Genomic DNA, 19,710 nt, shown 5'->3' with positions numbered 1-19,710 from the left:
ATTGCGACTTAAATTTATAATTATTAGTTAAAAAACTTACAATTATGTATTTTTTTTATTATTTTGGTTAAAAGTAATATACGTTGATATTATTTTTTAGGATTATTGACATCAAATTTTGATAATTTGAAAAAAAAATTAAATGCTTTATATCTTACTTCTTTTAACAAAAATTCAACAACTCATAAAAGTTAACAGAACAGATAGTTATAAATCAAAGTGATAGACAAGATTGAAAGTTGCGATAATAATACTTGGTGATAATTAATTATGGTCGGGTAAAGATAAGGTGGAAGGAGAAGAAAAAAATGAGAAAGGAGAACAAGGTAATATAATAATGGCGATGAGACCATGACAAGTATGTGTATAAAGAATAATAATAAGAAAAAAAGTGTTTGATATAATAAAGGGATATAATAAAATATAAATTAATAATTTTAAAAAAATAACAAAATTAAAGATAATTTAAAAAAATTAAATATAAAATTAAAAAGAAAATTAAAATATTTTTTATCAATTAGAATTATGCATGAAGATAAATAATAGTGTTTTAAATACAAATTTTTATCTCGACTTAAAATTAAATACTATTAAAAATAAATAACTAAACTTAATAACGTTTATAAATAGTTAATTTGTAAATAATGTTTTTAAATTTTTATTTTGATTTTGTTACCTATAATAACAACATACTAAATTTGTTTAATATCTTATTTAATTTAAATTTATAAATTTTATACGTTCTAAAAGTTAATTTGATAATTTGGATAAAAATTTTAAATGCTTTATGTCTTACTTCTTTTAGCGAAACTTTAACAACTCATAAAAATTAATATAATAGATGGTTATAAATCAAAGTGATAGACAAGATTAAAAATTACGATAATAATACTTGGTAATAATTAATTACGGTCGGGTGAAGAGAAGGTGGAAGAAGAAGGAAAAAATGAGAAAGGAAAATAAGGAAATATAATAATGGCGATCAGATAATGATAAGTATGTGTTTAGAGAAAGATAATAAGAGAAAGAATAATGTTTAATATAGTAAGGGGATATAATAAAAATATAAATTAAAAATTTTAAAAATAATGAGATTAAAAAATTTAAAAATTAAATATAAAATTTAAAAAAATAAAATATTTTTTAATAATTGGAATTATGCACGAAGATAAAGAGTCTTTTGAATATAAATTTTTATGTCGGTCTCAAATTAAATACTATTAAAAAGAAATAATTAAACTACTTAATAACGTTTATAAATATTAAATTTGTAAATAATATTTTTAAATTTATATTTTGATTTTGTTACACATAATTTTTAATTGAATAATATTGAAGTGTTTAAATAATTATTTTTATGGTCAATAAATTGACAGTTTTTCAAAACTCGAAAAGTTATTGATAAGGAGATGTATGATGAATTATGAATGATTTTTTCTAAATACATAATTTTTATACTCTCCTATTTTTTTATTAATTATTCTTACGGTTTGATATTTAAAACAAAAAAAAAATAAGCACTCACATTTCTTCTATCTTTCACTATTTATAAAAAATTGAAGGCCTCTTTATATTCAGATTCATATTTTGACCTACCACTTAAAATATATGAAGACAAATATGAATATTCATGACATTTAAGTAAAAATTATTTTTTGTAAATAACTAACATATATTTTGGTTTATGTATACTCTTTTTGAATTAGGATAATGTTATTATCATTTTTTAAACTATATTTTTTCTGATAATATATATACTTCTCTATTGCGAGCTTTTATAATTTAATATTTTAAAAAAAATTATAGTAATTTTAATTTTAATAAAATATGATATAAATAAGGTCACGTCAATATTAAAATAAAAAATACTTATCTAATAAATTTAAAGAGGGAATAATATATTAACAAAAAAATAAAATTAATTTTTTAAAAATAATAGAAAAGCGGCTGAACAGTGCCTGTTGAGCCGCTAGTCCTGAATAATGAAGAAACAAGTCGTTCTGACAATCTATAACAATAATAATAAATAAATAGGAAAAAAAAGACTATTGCATTTACAAAGGAAATTTAAAGGAAAAAGAGAAAGAAGCTATATCATCACCGGATTCAATAACAATCTTAATCTTTAAAAATATAAAAAAAAAAATTAAAAAATAAAACAGACTCGTACATGATGATGGTCATAGTCATCATCATACAAAAAAGGGGAAAAAAAAGGGCAACCGTCATGAGTGCTGTTAGAGGGTGTTAATCAAAGAGCTGAAGCACAAATAATTTCTTATAGTACCAACGCCAAAAGATCGTGCGGCTAAGATAACGCCACGTGCTCTCCTGATCAAACGGTTTCGGAGGCTCTACCAACGCATCAGCAACTGCAAGCAACCTGCAACCGCGTGGTCCATCAAAACTCCCCATCGACAACGCTGCCGCCGGGCTACTCCTTCCGGTGCTCAACGCCGTGCTCCGCCGCCGTATCCTAACCAACCAACCTCCTTTCTCCACTCCCCCCCGTATCTCCGTTTATATCTCCAAGCTTTCGAACCCTCCTAACAAAACATTAGAAACCAAAAGATAAATAAAATGAAAGAAGAAATCATCATTTTCAAGAATAATCAGTAATAACTAATAAGTCCCCCTTGTTTTCCCCCAAATCCGTAACGGTAATAGATGTATAAAATTATTCTTTTGTTTTTTCTAAGTAACTTATTTTGGAAGAGAAAAAAGAATTAAAAAAGGAGTAAGAATACAAACCAGAAAATCATCATGATCCACATCGTGACGATGCCGTTTTAAGGGAACTGCCTCAGAAAAATCCTCTTCGTCGGCGTGGTTGCACCGGCGGCTGACCGACTCTTCGCTGCTGGATGAGCTCGGAGCCGGCGGGGGCGGCGCCGTAGAGGACCAAGGCACCACCTGGTTGTCCCCGTCTTCTTCCTCCTCGTCGTCGGCGGGAACCTCGTCATCGTCATCATCCTCTTCCTCTTCTTCGTCTTCAAGATCGTCGTCCTCGGTGTCTATGTCGTCGTCATTGCCTCCTTCGCTCTCCTCCGCGGAGACCTTGTTGCCGCCGGCGCACATCTCACAAAGCGAGACGGTGTTGCCTAACCTGTCGCCGGAAGCCTTCCAGGGCGTGGGTGACTGGCAGGCGTGACAGAGGAGGGTTCTTGTGTGCCTGGCGACGAGGAAGTTAGCACCGTGAACGTTGGCGTCGCAGTCCCAACAGAGACTGGCCTGGTCGGACTCGCAGAAGGTCCTGGCCGGAACCTTGCACAACTCGCAGCTCTTCATCTGCAGTCGTTGTTGCTATTTCAGAAGAAGAATGAAAGAGAATGATGGGAATTTTGAGTCTTACGGTTTTCGTCTTTGGTATGGTTTTGGTCTCTTCCTCTATCTGTTTGTAACTGTATGTGTGTGTGTGGCCGGGATATATGGTTTCCTTTCTTTCTCTCTCTTGGTCTGCAGGTACGGTATGGGTTAGAAGGGAAGAGAAGAGAATTGAAGGTGCAACTTGATGAGTATATATAAATAAATAAAATACGCCTACTGTTTATGGTTATGATACTTGTTAAAAAATCAGAGTTTAATTTAAGTCACCCAAAAAAAATACACTTTAACTGCATAACACTATCTTTTCTTCCATTTCTAAATTAATTTCTGTAATTTTGAGGTATAGATTATGGAAATGGATCTTCTCTAGTTTTTTCAACACTTGAGAAAAATGCAGTGTGATCTCTCACCATTAATGTCATAAATGGGACTAAAATTAAATATAAGAGAGAAAGTAATAAAGGGTGAGAGATCACAATTGACACCATCCAGTTTTTTCTTCACTAGAGAGGATCCACTTCCTATAGATTATAAAACTCATTCAATAGCATTTGTTTTTACTTTTAACAATTATTTTTATATTTACCCTACATCAAAATTTAATACTAAAAATTGTTAAAGAAAAAGTACAGAGAAACGATGACGATGATAAATCATGTGAATAATAGAATAAAAAAATAGAATTAAAATTATAAATTTTTTTATTAATTAATTATTAATAATTTTAGATTTTGAAATTTAAAAAATAAAAATTTTAAATTAAATCAAATCATAAATAGTGCAGTTACACTCGTTATCATCCTAACCTCCTTCCTCTATTCGCAAACTCTGGTCTGTAGAATAACATAATCATTGTTTCACTTTTCCACTATTCGGTCAGACATCACTCAGACTCCAACTGCCGCCTAACTTCTCCGCGAACGTCCGATCGCACCGTACAAACCCCGTACAATCTCTTTCGCGCTGCCCACTCATCACGGCCGTGCAGCTTCCCCCATAGCCCACTATCGCCCAGACTCCAGTCACAGCTGCCCATCCTTCAGTTGATGCCGCCCAACCTCTCCCAAACGTGCGATTGTGCTGCACAAGCCCCATACAACAGCCTCCTTCATACTGCCTACCTGCCGTTGGCCGTGCAGCCTCCGTCGCAGCCTACTGCATTCTCCGTCCTAACGTCACCATCCGCGATTAATCCGTTCAACATACATCGTCATACATGGTTGCATTGTCGTACGTTCATCGTCCCTCACATCCACGTAAATAGAGTCTGAATTGGTTGAACTACTTTTTACTGTCCCATCTTTATTCACTGACGAGAATTCCTCCCTTGCCTCCATGTGTCGCCATCGACTCTCTCCACCCCGCAAATGTGCCGGATGTTCAATTCACTAGGTATGTAGATGGTTATTTTAATTCTTAATTGAATGGTTATTTTGTTTGATTCAAGTATATACAATTAACAAATGTTGGATGGTCATTTTATTAGGTAGCCGAATAATTATTTTAACAATTACGTGAATGGTTGTTTGATGACGATTCCACAATGGGGGAGGAGGCTGTAGGGGTGAACGATGATGGCCGGTGAGGGAGCTTCAAACGCTAGAGAGGTGGGATAATTGATGAGGGTGGGGTTGATAGACGATTTGGGAGAAGAGGATGTTTGGGTGAATTCCTTTGATAAATTAGAATTGGGATGGTTAATTTTTTAAAATAACTGTGTGAATTTTTTTGTTTAGGTAATTTGAAGAGTTTTCTTACCTTTTTTTTCCTTTGTATTGAACTAAATTCGGAGTCCATTGTTCATATTATTTAAATTTTTCATTGTCCCCTAACGAAATTGATTATTAAAAATATGAGAATTTGACATTAATAATAAAATTTTTAATTTTAATGCTTCAAATTTATTTTTTAAATAATTATTTTTTGGCATAATAATACATAACTAAATATATGTATAAATTTTTTTTATATTAACGGTACATTAAAATTAAATATTTTATAATATATTTTAAAATTTTAAATTTTTCAATAATTTTTTTAAGATACTCTTAAGTAATTTTATAAAATTAACAATATCTTTTTTTTTTCAATGTCTCAAATTGTTTTATTATTGTTATTCTCTCTATTATATTATTATATTTAAGCTGACATTTTAAATAAAACGACATACGTTTTAGTATTTATGGTTGATATCTTATATTAAATTTTATTTTTTAATTTTAGTCCTAATTTAATCTGTTAGATTGATATATAAATATACATACAAATCTAAATAAATATATTATATGTGAATCAAATTTTGTCATTAAAAATAATATTTTTTATTTTATATTATTGTATATCTAGAAGCTTTATTTTTTATTTTTTTACTGACATCATATGCAATCCGTATCCAATTTTGTTTAGATGACTGCTAAATATCAGTATAAAAATATATTAAAGATCATCGATAATATACTTAGTTTTATTCATTCATCATTGGAACTCTAATCATCCTTAAATAATGTATGGTGTTGTATTTGGGTTTGAAAATAAAATTTAATTATTAATTTGAGAATTTTTATAACAATATTTAATTATGTTTTTGTCATATATACCAATAAAAAATTAATTATTTATACATTCAACGACTAAATAATGATCATCTAAATAAAAAAAATTGTTGAATAACAATGTTAAAGAATTAAAATATTAAAATTAAATCTTTAAATACAATTTTTCAAATCATAATATACGAAGCGAATTAAGAACTTTAAAAATGTAATTTTTGTGTTAATGTAAGAACAAGTTTTCCCAAACATATAATTTAATTATATAATGTTTCGATAATGATAATGATAGTATTTGATTTAAATTAGAATATGTCTAACTTAAGTATAAAAGAACAGTTCGATCCACAAATATATTACGTTAAGTAATTTATGGTAAATACTGCATTCCAAAAATATGATATAAATTGCTTAATTTGATAAATACATTGGTGGTCGATTCTAAAATTTGAACTTATTTAAATTTGTTTAACTTAAGCATAAAAGAACTACAATTCGGTATATATAAGTATTTTATTACGTTAAATAAGATAGAGTCAAATCTAAAAAGTATAATATTGACGGCTTAATTTGAAAGAACACCCTTTAATTATTCACTATCTTAGGAATGTTAGAAATAAATTAAGGACATGTTAATAATCAAGTATTCAACTGAGTAAAGACAAATTAGCCGTGAATGAGCGTATATGTGTTTAGTTTAGCATTTAAATCACATCGGTAATGTTAGAGAAAAAAAAGTCAAAATTTATTTTAATAATTAATAAATATTAAATAAAATAAATTTTAATTATTTTTTATTATCAAACATTTCTAAAATCACATAAAATATGTATAATTATTTTGGACGTTTTAACTTTTGTTTGACTTTTTTTTTAAATATAAATATAATTTTATATTCTAATTTTCTATTCACCTGAAATAATAAATTATAATTTTTGCGTTATGGTTAAAAATGTAATTGAGAAATTATATTTTTTTATGATCGTATTTAGTCTTTTAAGTTTTATATGTTTTTATAAAATATTTTTAATTAATAATCCAATTAAGAGACGAAAAAGAAAGGAGGCAGAGAAAGAAGAAGAGAAAAAAGATATTTGCAGTGATTGTTCGGCGAAAGTAGAAGAAGAAGAAGAAAAAGATGATAATGATGATAAAGGTGGTGGTTATATAATTCAAACAGAGACGCTGGGAATGATAATTGATGGTAACATTACGTTGATGATCAAAGAGAGAAGCTAGGGTTGGAGAAGGGAGAGTAATTCAGAATTTAAAACTTTAGATCTCTCGTTGAGTGGATGAAGAGATACTTAGGACGCTGACTCTCTTGTTGATTTGATTTGCGACAATTAAAAAGCTAACTGCCGCTATCTTAATTTCTTTTGTAGTAAAACTATAAACTGTTATTATTACCATTCCTATCTTATCGATTTGTGACGATTTGATAAACAACTGCTAATTAACCGTCGCTATCCTTCGCATTTACACTACAGCAAATGCGTTCTAGTTTTACGGAGTTATCATATATATTGATTACTCATATGATCAACCAATAAATTTGGAAATAGCTCCACAAAATTTTAGTTGGCGAGTATTGCTACGGCATGGTAATATAAATTCTCAATACTTCAAGTTTACCTACTAGTACTATAAATAACTGAAGAGTGTTAGAGTAGTCTTGGTTAACTTTATTAAAATATACTAGATATTATGGTAAGTAGAAGAGTAGCAAGGGGCTCTCCAAATGTTAGAAAATATGCACTCATGCATTCATTGTTTGTTTTGGAAATAAATGATTAGTACTTGTGTTTTTAGTAGCTCACTCAATTATTTGTGATCTTATTAATTTTTTTAAGATCCAATAAAACCATTCAATAATACACATATTATTTTATAATGTGTGGTGAACATCTTCACCGTCATGCATGGTTGAGGGCTTAATGGTACCGTAATTTGTTGTTAGCCATAATTAGCCGGCCAAGAAAGAATAGTAAGGTTATAATAGCCAATAGCCATCATAGGCATATTATATGTGGACTTAATGCAAAGAAAGGTCTCGTCAGTAATGAAAGTTTGTGCTATACATTAGCTGAATTTGGTCATGCATTATAAGATTTAGCGTGTTTTCTCTATTCGTTTTATGAAAAAAGGACAAGATTCTTTAATATAATTTTGACGTAAATCTTTATTATTCAAACGGTGGCTTGATCATTATCAGTTTATCACGAAGCAATTTTTTGACAAAATTCCAAACAATTATATACAGCATAATTGAAGCTCATCCCTAACATAAAAAATTCAAATTATTGTCTTCATAAAAGGAATTATACATTTTTTTTTTGAGGAAAGAATTATAATTTTATTATTGTGTATGTGTACAAATGCATGCTAATTTGGAATTCTGTTATTTCTTTAATTTTAAAGAAATAAAATTCTTTTTCCGGTCAAGCAAGTAGTAATTTTGTGAGCTACGCGAAACATAGAAATATCGATGGCAAAATGGCAATGTCATAGGGGTATTTTAATTTTAATAAAAAAATGAAAATAGTTTCTACATCTACATCTACATCTACAGTAAAATACTAGTACTAGTAGTAGAGAGGAATAGTAGAAGTGTAGAAGTAAATGAAGGAAGAAGCAAAGGTGATGGTGACGTGGTGTGTAGGTTATGTGGTGAAAGGGGATGCCAGGTGTCTCATTTGAGGGAACAAAAATGCTTTTTCTGTTTCTCTTTTGTGTTGTGTGGTGATAGAGCCTCATATATATCATACGTACCTCTTTCGGATTCGGATGTTGGCGATATTTTTATAGCCTTGCAAATTTGGAAGCAACGCGGTGGCGCCACGTGGCAAGCAAAGCATCGTGGAGATTCCGATTTGCTTGCGTGGCTTGATTTTATTCACTGGGTTCACACTAGGCCATGTGGGATATATGTGGATGGATGGATGTGCTCTTCTCCACCTGATTTGATTCTCTCTCTCTCTCTTATATCATCGACCACACCCAACCCATAATTTATCATCACCAACTCCAACCCTTCCTTTTATTCATTTCGCACACGCACTCGCGGATTTTGGAAACTGCAGTCACGCGCTCTTGTGGGACCCACACCCACGTGGTCTATGAGTCTATGGCATTTTTTTGCTTTTTCCATTGGTTAATTCCAGTATTCTCCGCTGCTTCCTCTAGCTACCAGTCTACCACACCCCATGCTCTTGTGGGTGTGTTTTATTTTATTTCGTCTTCTTTTTTTCTTAATATAATTATTAATTATTATTCTGTGTGCGGTGATGGAGAGGAAACAACGCCGTTTTCGTAATGAGAATGGAGTAGTAGTGTAGTACCGATTCCAAGTCTAGAATAGCCGTTTTTCAACGTTGGTTCGTCAACTCTTGCTAGTGCACGGAGACTTGAGGTTATGCGCCTCTTTTAATTATGTATAACATTTGTGAATATATTAGAATATAATTCATGACCTGTGTATATTGAATTCAAGCCATAGAATGCCTAACTTTGATTGTGTGTCAACAATGGAATAAACTACTATGCTTCATCACTTTTTCAGCTTCTCCCGTTCAGATTTCATATTTTCAGTCCTACCAATTTCGTCTTTTTTTTTTTTTCATTTTGGTTCTCCATTTCCCCCTATGTTTTCCTCTATTCTACTTGCAAATAATTTGGGTGTATGTGGTAATTTCAGCTTCGATTGCTAAGGAAATTGACGAATCTACTGAAGTAGTATTATATTTGAACTTCCCCAGCTGATACAACCTTTTTGTCTGTATGTATCTATTGACCTGTCTTGCAAGTTATGCACATGATGAAGCATGAGTGCATGACTGTATCAGCAATTCAGCGAGGACGATATATATAATTCATTCGTTTTGTTTCTCGTATATAGCTAACGTGTGTGTTGCTTTTATTTTTATTTTCGTATATGTAGGACACAATATGGGATACACTGATACACTAATAGGAATTGCGTTAACTACACATGACACTATTTTGGTGGTCGAAATTATTACTTGGACTTTCATTCATTTTTTTATAAAATTTTACTAAGAAAAAGTATAGATAATCAACAATATTTTTGAACAATGTGTAAATAATGTGAATTAATAGAGTTAAACGAGTAAATTAATTTTAAATTTAATTAGTGATATTAAACTAGAATATAATATATTTTTATTAATTGATAATTGTTCATATTATTCAAGATGATCATTATTTATCTAACACTCTTGTTGATATTTAAACATCACACGTTTTGAGCTTTGAAGTATAATATTATACATACATGCTGGATTCTTATGTGCTAGCCTTGTTGCTCCCTAGTCTATCACAAGAAGGCAAATCTCCTTATTACTCTGTATGAATGTGCAAGGCATAATAAGAACAAGGCTCTTAATTAACAAACTTTAAGAGAGAGAGATATATATATTTGAGAGATGTCAAATTAAATTCGACTGATTCTCATTCTCTTATTAGGCTTAGCAGTCTTAGAAAAGTTCATCACTTCAAGTATATCCAACAGGTTGGGATTCTGACATCTTAAGCATTTAGGGTTGGATTTGGATACTATTATATAAATGTGACAATCAGTGCATCCCATCACAATCAGTGAATCCATATTTTCATGATTTTTCATATCAGCATTTTCAGAACTTGATGATATTCTCATATTTCTCATCATTGCTTTCTTCTTCATAAACTTCATGCTGCTGCTGCTTTTCTTTTCTTTTTTTTTTCCTTAGCAGCTGATGATTCAACAACCTTCAAAGATATAATCAATCAATGAAAAAGCAAAGAATAACAATAAAGCTAGCTGGCTAAACTATTTTTCAACCAAGTCACATGCATGCGCTTTTTTTTTTTTCCTCTTTTTTTATATGTCCAATAAACTACTAAATTTTTAAAAAATTATATCTCCAAACATTAAAATCTAACCAACAAAATATACACAATATAGAAATTTAGTACACAATACAAAGTTTTTTAAACAATCGTATGCTCATAATATTGACATTCAACCAACAAAATATGTAAAGTATAAAAATTAAGGTGCACAACATAAAACATTTGGTACACAACGCCTAAATTTTTGTGTAAATTTTTGAAAAATCATGTGCCTAGAATATTGATACTTAACCAACAAAATATGCATAACACATAAATTTGATGCACAACATAAAAAATTTTTGAACGACTACATACCTAGGACAGTGACTCACGAAACCAACATAATACATTTAAAACAAAATTTTTTGTACTATACAAATGTGTGACACATGCAATTTTTTTTTCTAGACTTGTGCCAACTTATTTAGACTTAATTACAAAAATACTTATATGTATAGTATCACCCGAATAATAATTGTAAAAACCAAATATAGCATGCATCCATTCAACACTAATTTATTACCATAAAGTTTTCATTTTTACCCTGATCAAGTTTAGCAGCAGGTTGATTGAGGTCAAAGGATACCATAAAATATTTACGAAGTGCATCGAGGGTAATTATTGAGTTTGGAGGATGAGCAACAACATTATTAGCATCAATATCAATGTTCAGCATATCTCTCAACTTAGGTCTAACAGCTTCACTTTTTGGTGATTTAATGGTGGGTGGTGTTTTCATTGTAGTAAAGTGATAAGAGTCTAAGATATGTTTTAAGATTTTTGTGAGGGAGGTTTATATAAACCCACTTAAGGTGGTTTTGAGCACACTGACTTGAGAATGAAAGTTGGTTCATGCATGTTTTCTTGTCCCTGTGTATTCATTATTCAAGATTCACGTTTATTAGCAAGTCTCAATTTTTTAATGAGCCATTACTGCATATTTATGCAAAATTAAAAATAATCTGAATGTGGACAAGAAGTAATTTCAGGGCATTATTATTAGCCTTCAAACTCAAATTTAGAAAAAATACTAGGCGACTATTATTATTTAATATTTTTGTTCTTCAGTTAGCCATAATAATATTTAAAAGTATGGGATAAAATATGTTATTAGATTATTAGATTAAAAAACTAGATTAAATAAATTGAATTAATGACTAAGTGAGATTAAAACAAAATAAATTTTGATGGCATTATTATTTTTGTAAATTTAATATGGATATGGATGACATTATTACACATATTGATGAGTGCTACTAAATACTAATAGATAAAAAATTCTTTCATCTAACTAGGTTTTTGGAAAATTTGTGATGGATTTATCTAAGCCTTTAAGATGAAAAAGTAATTACTAAAGAAGTTTTTAAAGAATCAAAATATTACATTTATAAATTGGAAAGGATAAAAGAAAATGAGTAATACCTCAAATAGGTCCCAAAATTTTGGCAGTCCGACAGATTTGTCTCCCAGAAAAATTAACTAGGTTCCGGATCCCCAATATTACTAAATATATGCCATATAGGTCTTCAAGCCAAGTTAAACCGGTTAACACGACACTCTCTCTCCTACGTGGAGGTTGTAGGTGTGACGTATCAGGTAAAACAACACGTGTCACGTTCAGGACAGATTAGTCCCTGGACATGTGGCTAAAATGATGTCATTTTGGGACAACGCCAAATGACGCCGTTTTGACAGGACAGATTCTTCCCCACCTTTGTTACCTGGTTCTCAAAACTTCGACGTTCTAAAGTCAAATAGGTCCCCTAAAATTTTTGTTATAAGTAAAAAAGGTCCATGAATTTAAGTAGGTACCTTGTATAAGAAAACATACCCTCTCCCTTTCTCTTTGTAAAATGACAAGTATCCCAAACCCTCACCTAGATTTTACGACCTAACCCTTCATATTCTTCACCCCCATTAACATTTATCCAAATTCGTAATGGTGCTTTGACAATGTGTACAAGGACTGCTTGGTGGTGGTGTGTCGTGCACATCACCATTGTTCGAGATAAGTTAAGTTAGTTTTTGCTGTATTAAATTGGCAGTAAAGAGTGACGTATGATGAACATGCTTGTGATGTATATTTAGGGTAGATCAAAGACAGTTTGTTGTAGGTGTAGTTTAAGTGAGAGTTGTGAAGTGGTTACGGATTGATATTTGATAATAACAAAAACAATTTAAGTATTTGAATTTTTTTATTCTATTATGATGTTGTTGTATTGCGTTGGTTACTTGGTTAACTTGTGACAGAGTTTTATTTTTTGGTATTTAGATGAGTAAACACATAGTACCTGTATTTCATTGTGGTGAAAATTTTGTTAAAGACACAAAGTGGTACTTGTGTACATTAATGGAGAAGTCAAAAAATTTCTTCCATAGAAATTGACTTGATCTGTTTCTTTGACCTATAGAAATATTTGGACTTGGGTTACCATAACCACAAGGCAATATATTAGTATGATCCCACTTCTGCTAACTTGGAATCTGGTATTCACCTAATTAATGAACATAAAAAGATATCAAAATTCTACAAAAGAACATGATGCTAAATGAGGATACTGACGAATTCTAATTGTTTGACTGTAATTATACTTGAGATATGTCATTTCATGTGCTTGGGATTGCATATTTTGACATACTTTAGATAATTTCATCATGATTTGATTCTAATTATGGTTCTAGTTGCTTAATTCGAGAGGGCCAATTTGACATATATACTATAAAACAGGGACCTTTTTTACTTATAACAAAAATTTTAGGGGACCTATTTGACTTTAGAACATCGAAGTTTTGAGAACCAGGGAACAAAGGGGGGGGGGGACGAACTTGTCCTCTCAAAATGGCGTCTTCGGCATTGTTCCAAAATAAACGATGTCGTTTTAGCCACGTGTCCAAGGGCTAATCTGTTCTAAGTGCGACACGTGTTGCTTTACCTGACACGTCACACCTACAACATCCACGTAGGAGAGAGAGTGTTGTGTTAACCGGTTCAACCTGGCTTGGAAATCTATATAGCATATATCTAATAATCTTGGGACCTGAGACCTAATTAATTTTTATGAGGGACAAATCTATTGAACCGCCAAATTTTTTGTAACATATTTGGGTATTACTCAAAGAAAATTGACACAAAAATGTAACGGCATCACACGTTTTATGTGTTGTAGTAAATATAATAATAAAATAAAGATAAATCTATAATGAAAACATTAGAGTAAAGTATTATTTTTGTCCCCAATATTTGGATTAATTTCCAAAGTTATTCCTAACGTTTTAATTGTCCTATTTAAGTCCCTAACGATTTAAAATTTGTTCAATGTTGTCCTGTCGTTAGGGATCTATTAACAGAATTGATGGCAGGACAAAATTGAGACGATTTTGAAACGTTAGGGACTTAAATAGAACGAAAACGTTAGGAACAGAAACGATACATAGAAATAAATTTTAATTTTATCCTTCAACTAGTATATGTTCCCATATACTATGCGGGATAATTAATAAAAATATATAAATTTTTTTATTAAAAAAGATTAAACAAAATATATATATTAATTATTAATATAAATATTTTATAAAATTATAATTAAAATTAAATTTTAATTCTTTTTAATGTTAAAAATATTAAAAATAATTAGTATTTGTCTTAATTGATTTAGATTTGTTGAGTGGTCATCTCACTCATCTAAAGTATTATATTTTTGAATTCCATCTTGTGTACGTAACAACTCATTGGCTAGCGGCAGACCGTTAATAAATGGAGCTTCAATCCGTGAAAGATTAGTTCTCGACCTGACGAGTTGGAAAATACAGTGAAAGAAAATAGTATTTGTCTTGAAAGTAGAACAATTCTCATTGATGATAGCATACTTATGGAGATTTGTCTTTGTTGACATTTAACTGTGACAATTTTATTTATTAGTATCATATTCATTCAAATTATGTCAAACAATATGATTAACGTTGTTACCAGTTAAAATTTTATATTTTATGACATGACTTTCAAGTTTCTAAATTTATAAACTTATGTCATTGCAAAAACTATTAAATTTATTAATATTTCTTAATAATATTACCAAACTACCGTCGTTGAGTATTAGTTTATGTAAAAAGAAACTATAATAACTTTTGTTATTCAATATATGATTTATTCCATTGAAAAATGAATTATTATTCCTAAATTGGTAAATATATTTTTCTCTATTTTTATATCATTTTTGGCAATAATTGCCATTAAAAAAATGAATGATTACAATATCTTATAATATGATGTAAAAAGTAATTTTTTATTTTAAAATTAATTTTTCATATATATAAGAGTAATACCCCAAATAGGTCCCCAAGAAACTTACCATCCCACAAAATTTAACTAAGATTTCGACCCTGAAATTTTTAGATATCCACCAGATACGTCCTCAAAACCATTTGATCCGTTTAAAGTGGTGACGTGTCAGGTTAACTGTGACATGTCACTTCCAGGACATTTTGGTCCCATCCACGCTGGACAAAATGACGTCGTATTGGAATTAGGGACAAAACGACGTCGTTTCGGAGAGGACAAATTCGTCCCCACTTAGACAGAGAATGCAAATGGCGCCGTTTTCATGTGGGGACCTATTTGCCTTATAATAGTATATTGGCGGACCTATTTGACCTATAATTCGTGATGTTAAAAGAAGCTATATTTACTTCAACGCAAACCTTAAAAACACATTGACATGGGTCTGTTTATTTATCAAAATGGTAACATAAACCTGAGAACCCAAACATGTTAACCACACGTATATTTGGCTTCAATAGCAACACAAATCAAATCAAGTCAAAAGAAGGTTTATTTTCTTCAACATAAACTAAACGAAACCATTCTAAACAACATAAAGTCTTCTTCCTCCAACATAACAAAAGGTGGTAACATAACTAAGACAACAACTTTCACACTAATTCTTAGAAGCATCATTTTTTGAAAGACTGGTTCAACCCTGGTGTTGAAATGAATTTGAACAACTTAGATGCTGTGCCACTGGTTGCAGCTGATATTGTCTCAGCACTAACACTCCCCGAATTTTTGGCTCTAATTACTGTCTCCTTTGGACGTCTAAAAGAAAGCTGAATTTGATATTCTCCTTTGCTTCCAAGCTCAGCTTTCTTTTAGACGTTCAAAGGAGACAGTAATTAGGGCCAAAAATTCAGGGAGTGTTAGTGCTGAGACAATATCAGCTGCAACCAGTGACACATTATCTAAGTTGTTCAAATTTATTCCAACACCAGGGTTAAACCAGTCTTTTAAGAAATGATACTTCTAAGAATTAGTGTGAAAGTTGTTGTCTTAGTTATGTTACCACCTTTTGTTACGTTGGAGGAAGAAGATTTTACGTTGTTTAGAATGGTTTCGTTTAGTTTATGTTAAAGAAAATAAACCTTCTTTTGACTTGATTTGATTTGTGTTGCTATTGAAGCCAAATATATGTGTGGTTAACATGTTTAGGTTCTCAGGTTTATGTTACCATTTTGATAAATAAACAGACCCATGTCAATGTGTTTTTAAGGTTTGCGTTGAAGTAAATATAGATTCTTTTAACATCACGAATTATAGGTCAAATAGGTCCGCCAATATACTATTATAAGGCAAATAGGTCCCCACATGAAAACGGCGCTATTTGCATTCTCTGTCTAAGTGGGGACGAATTTGTCCTCTCCGAAACGACGTCGTTTTGTCCCTAATTCCAATACGACGTCACTTTGTCCAGCGTGGATGTGACCAAAATGTCCTGGAAGTGACATGTCACAGTTAACCTGACACGTCACCACTTTAACCGGATCAAACGGTTTTGGGGACGTATCTGGTGGATATCTAAAAATCTCAGGGTCGAAATCTTAGTTAAATTTTGTGGGGGACAAAACTGTCGGATGGTAAATTTCTTGGGGACCTATTTGGGGGTATTACTCTATATATAAAATGGCTTATATCACATATTATAACTTGTGAAATTATATTATAAATTAAAATATCGATAAGTTTGAACAACTTTAAAAAAAAATAAAAAATATTAAAAAATTACTCTTTGATTCATAAGATTTTGTTTTTAGAAATTTCTATAGTTTATGATTAATAATGAAATTACATATATGCTATTTATCTTATATGTATTTTATTTTACTTAATAGAAACTTATACCTTTTTTTTTGTATCGACGATGTTAGTGACTATAGAGAGATATTTACCATTAAATAAACCTATAGAGAAATTAAAAATAAAATTTGTTGATATTTTTTGCTAATTTATTTAATTTTTAATTAAAATTAAAATTAAATTATATATTCAATTTATATTTGTTTGTTTATTATAATAATTATTTGTAATAGATAATATATTTAAGTATTTTTGAAAGAAACAATTTAATTTTACACAATTGAAAGATAACCATGAAATTGAATTTAAGACGAAGTGAAATATAATAAACACATTGGGAGTAAAAGTTAAATAAATAATTAAAAATAAGATAAAAAAATCAACTAAAAGAAATAGAAATGGGCAGCAAAGACTATACATGTAGTCGATAAAAAATACATTGCAAGAAAAATTTAGTATAAATCAATGAATATAAAATATGAAAGAGAAAAATCAAGATATGTTTCTATTAAAAAATTTCAAAAAAAATATTATAAAAAAGAATTTATTAATAAAGTTCTAAAAAAATATTACAAAAAAATTAAAATATTAATAAACAAAATAATAACATCCTTAAAAACTATTAATTAAAATACATAAAAAAAAATATATAAAATAAAATCATAGAAAATTTTGGCAAAATAAATAAATTACAAAGATTATAATAGAAATAAAAAAAAAAGAGAAAGAAAGTATAAAGTACATTTTAATTATATATATATATAGGTGTGTGTGTGAAAGTTTTAAATTAAATTCATTTATTTTATCTTTTTATTTATTATTTATTAAATAATTTAATATTTATTTTGGTCAAATCAAATAATTAGTATAATTAATTATTTATACTTAATGTTATTTATCTAGTAGTATAAACTAAAACATATTGAAATATCAAGAATAAAACTAAAACTAAATATTAAGGATAAAATTAAAAAATTTATATTTACTATCTTATAATTTGTTTAGATAAAAATAGAAAATAATATATTTATAAATAAATAAAAATTATTATTAAAAATTGAACATCTAAATAAAACAAAAATGAACTATAACTTGTAAAAGTAATTTATAAGATTTGTTACACAAATATTAAAATGTATGAACCATGATGCTGTTAAGATAGTGTTTGGAAAAGAGACAGAGATTGAAAGACTGAGACTAAGACTGAAATAAGTTTCAATATTGTGTTTGGTGTAAAGTGAGAGATAGAGACTGAAATAAGAATGAACTCTAATTTAATTTGCATAAAGAGTAAAGTTGGAATTAATTAATTGAAATGAAGATATTTTAGATATAAAATGTTATTAAAGTTCAATTTTCATTCTAAAAAATTTCAGTCCTCTATCCCCACTTTTTGAAAGTACTGAAATACTGAAATTTTGGGAACATAGACTGAAATTTTAATACCAGTCTTTGGGCCAATAAACATGATATTGAATTTCAGTCTCTATTCTAGTACAACACAAATACAAATAATACAATATAAACAAATGTATAAAAGTAGAAACAAAATCTTCAAACTCAATTAATATAATAATAAATAAAAATTTTGTTATTTATCTATTAAACACAGTAATAAATATTGGACAAAATGAAATTATATTTTTAAAAATATATTTACAGATAACTAAAAATTTAAAAACAAACACACTAAATAACATATAGCATCAATGGTAAAATATAACCTAAAAAAATTACTTAAATTAAAAAAAAACGTACATGTGATGAATTATAATAAATTTATATATGACTATATGAGGAGTAAAAATAAAATAAAAACTAAAAAATAAAATAAAGAGAACAATTAAAAGAAGTACAAAAAAGGTAAAACAAATAATGTGTGGAATAAATAAAAAATGTATTATAATGAAAGATTAATATAATCAATGAATATAAAAGATAAAAGAAAAAAAATTAAAATACGATCTCATTAAACAAATTTCAAGAAAAAAAATTTAAAGAAGAATCTATTAATCAACTTTTATAAAAATATTATAAAAAATTTAAAATGTCTTTAAATAAAATAATTATATTAATCAAAATACATAAAAAATAATTAATATAAAACAAAATTATAAAAAATATTTAGCAAAATTAAAATAGAAAAAACAAAAATAAAGAAATTACAAACATTACACCCGAAGTACAAAATAGAGAGGAAAAAAGGATAGAAAGCACATTCTAATTATATATAATTAAAATATGTTGAGTTATTAAATTCAAGAAATTGAATTGATGACTAAAAATAATGACTAAATACAATAAATTTTGATGACTAAAAATAATAAATTAAACTAAAGAAAATTTGAAAATATTATCTGAGAATATAGGAATCATAGAATATATAATATAGAAGTATATATACATTAATAATAAAATAAAATCGTAGTATATAGAATTGGAATCCTTCAATATTTTTAAATGAATTAAATGAATTCATTTAAAAATAATAAATATTCATTCACTACAATGATTACTACCCGTTTTATTTACTCTACCGTACTAATGAGAGAGCAATTGAAAAATATATGTGACCAGTTTAAACAATTTATTTAAGTATCAATTAATTAATACTCGTTTTATTATTATTATTATTATTATTATTATTATTATTATTATTATTATTATTATTATTATTATTATTATTATTATTATTATATAAGATAATAAATTAAATTAAATGAATTCATTTATTTCATTGCCTTATATATTATTTATTAAATCATTTAATATTTATGTGGTTTAATGAATCAAACAAAATTTTAAATAATT

General features: G+C 28.7%; 1 protein-coding gene and 1 long non-coding RNA gene across 2 annotated transcripts; one reads left to right on the top strand and one right to left on the bottom strand.

Moving 5' to 3' along the window:
- Nucleotides 1-1,901: 1,901 nt before the first annotated feature.
- Nucleotides 1,902-3,876, bottom strand: LOC112771444 (uncharacterized). Its single transcript, XM_025816199.3, has 2 exons — nt 2,752-3,876; nt 1,902-2,546 (listed from the first exon to the last, which is right to left on the bottom strand). The coding sequence occupies exons 1-2, from the start codon at nt 3,286-3,288 to the stop codon at nt 2,451-2,453; spliced, it is 633 nt and encodes a 210-aa protein (XP_025671984.1). The 5' UTR covers nt 3,289-3,876; the 3' UTR covers nt 1,902-2,450.
- A 5,014-nt stretch (nt 3,877-8,890) lies between these two features.
- On the top strand, nt 8,891-9,769 carry LOC140181600 (uncharacterized). The gene is made up of 2 exons (XR_011876531.1): nt 8,891-9,288; nt 9,574-9,769. It is a non-coding gene; the product is annotated as an uncharacterized lncRNA (long non-coding RNA).
- Nucleotides 9,770-19,710: the final 9,941 nt, after the last annotated feature.

The sequence above is a fragment of the Arachis hypogaea genome, chromosome 18 (genome assembly GCF_003086295.3).
Source record: "Arachis hypogaea cultivar Tifrunner chromosome 18, arahy.Tifrunner.gnm2.J5K5, whole genome shotgun sequence".
Lineage (NCBI taxonomy): Eukaryota > Viridiplantae > Streptophyta > Magnoliopsida > Fabales > Fabaceae > Arachis > Arachis hypogaea.
Note: the sequence above shows the minus strand (reverse complement) of the source record. Positions and strands in the feature narration are given on the sequence as shown.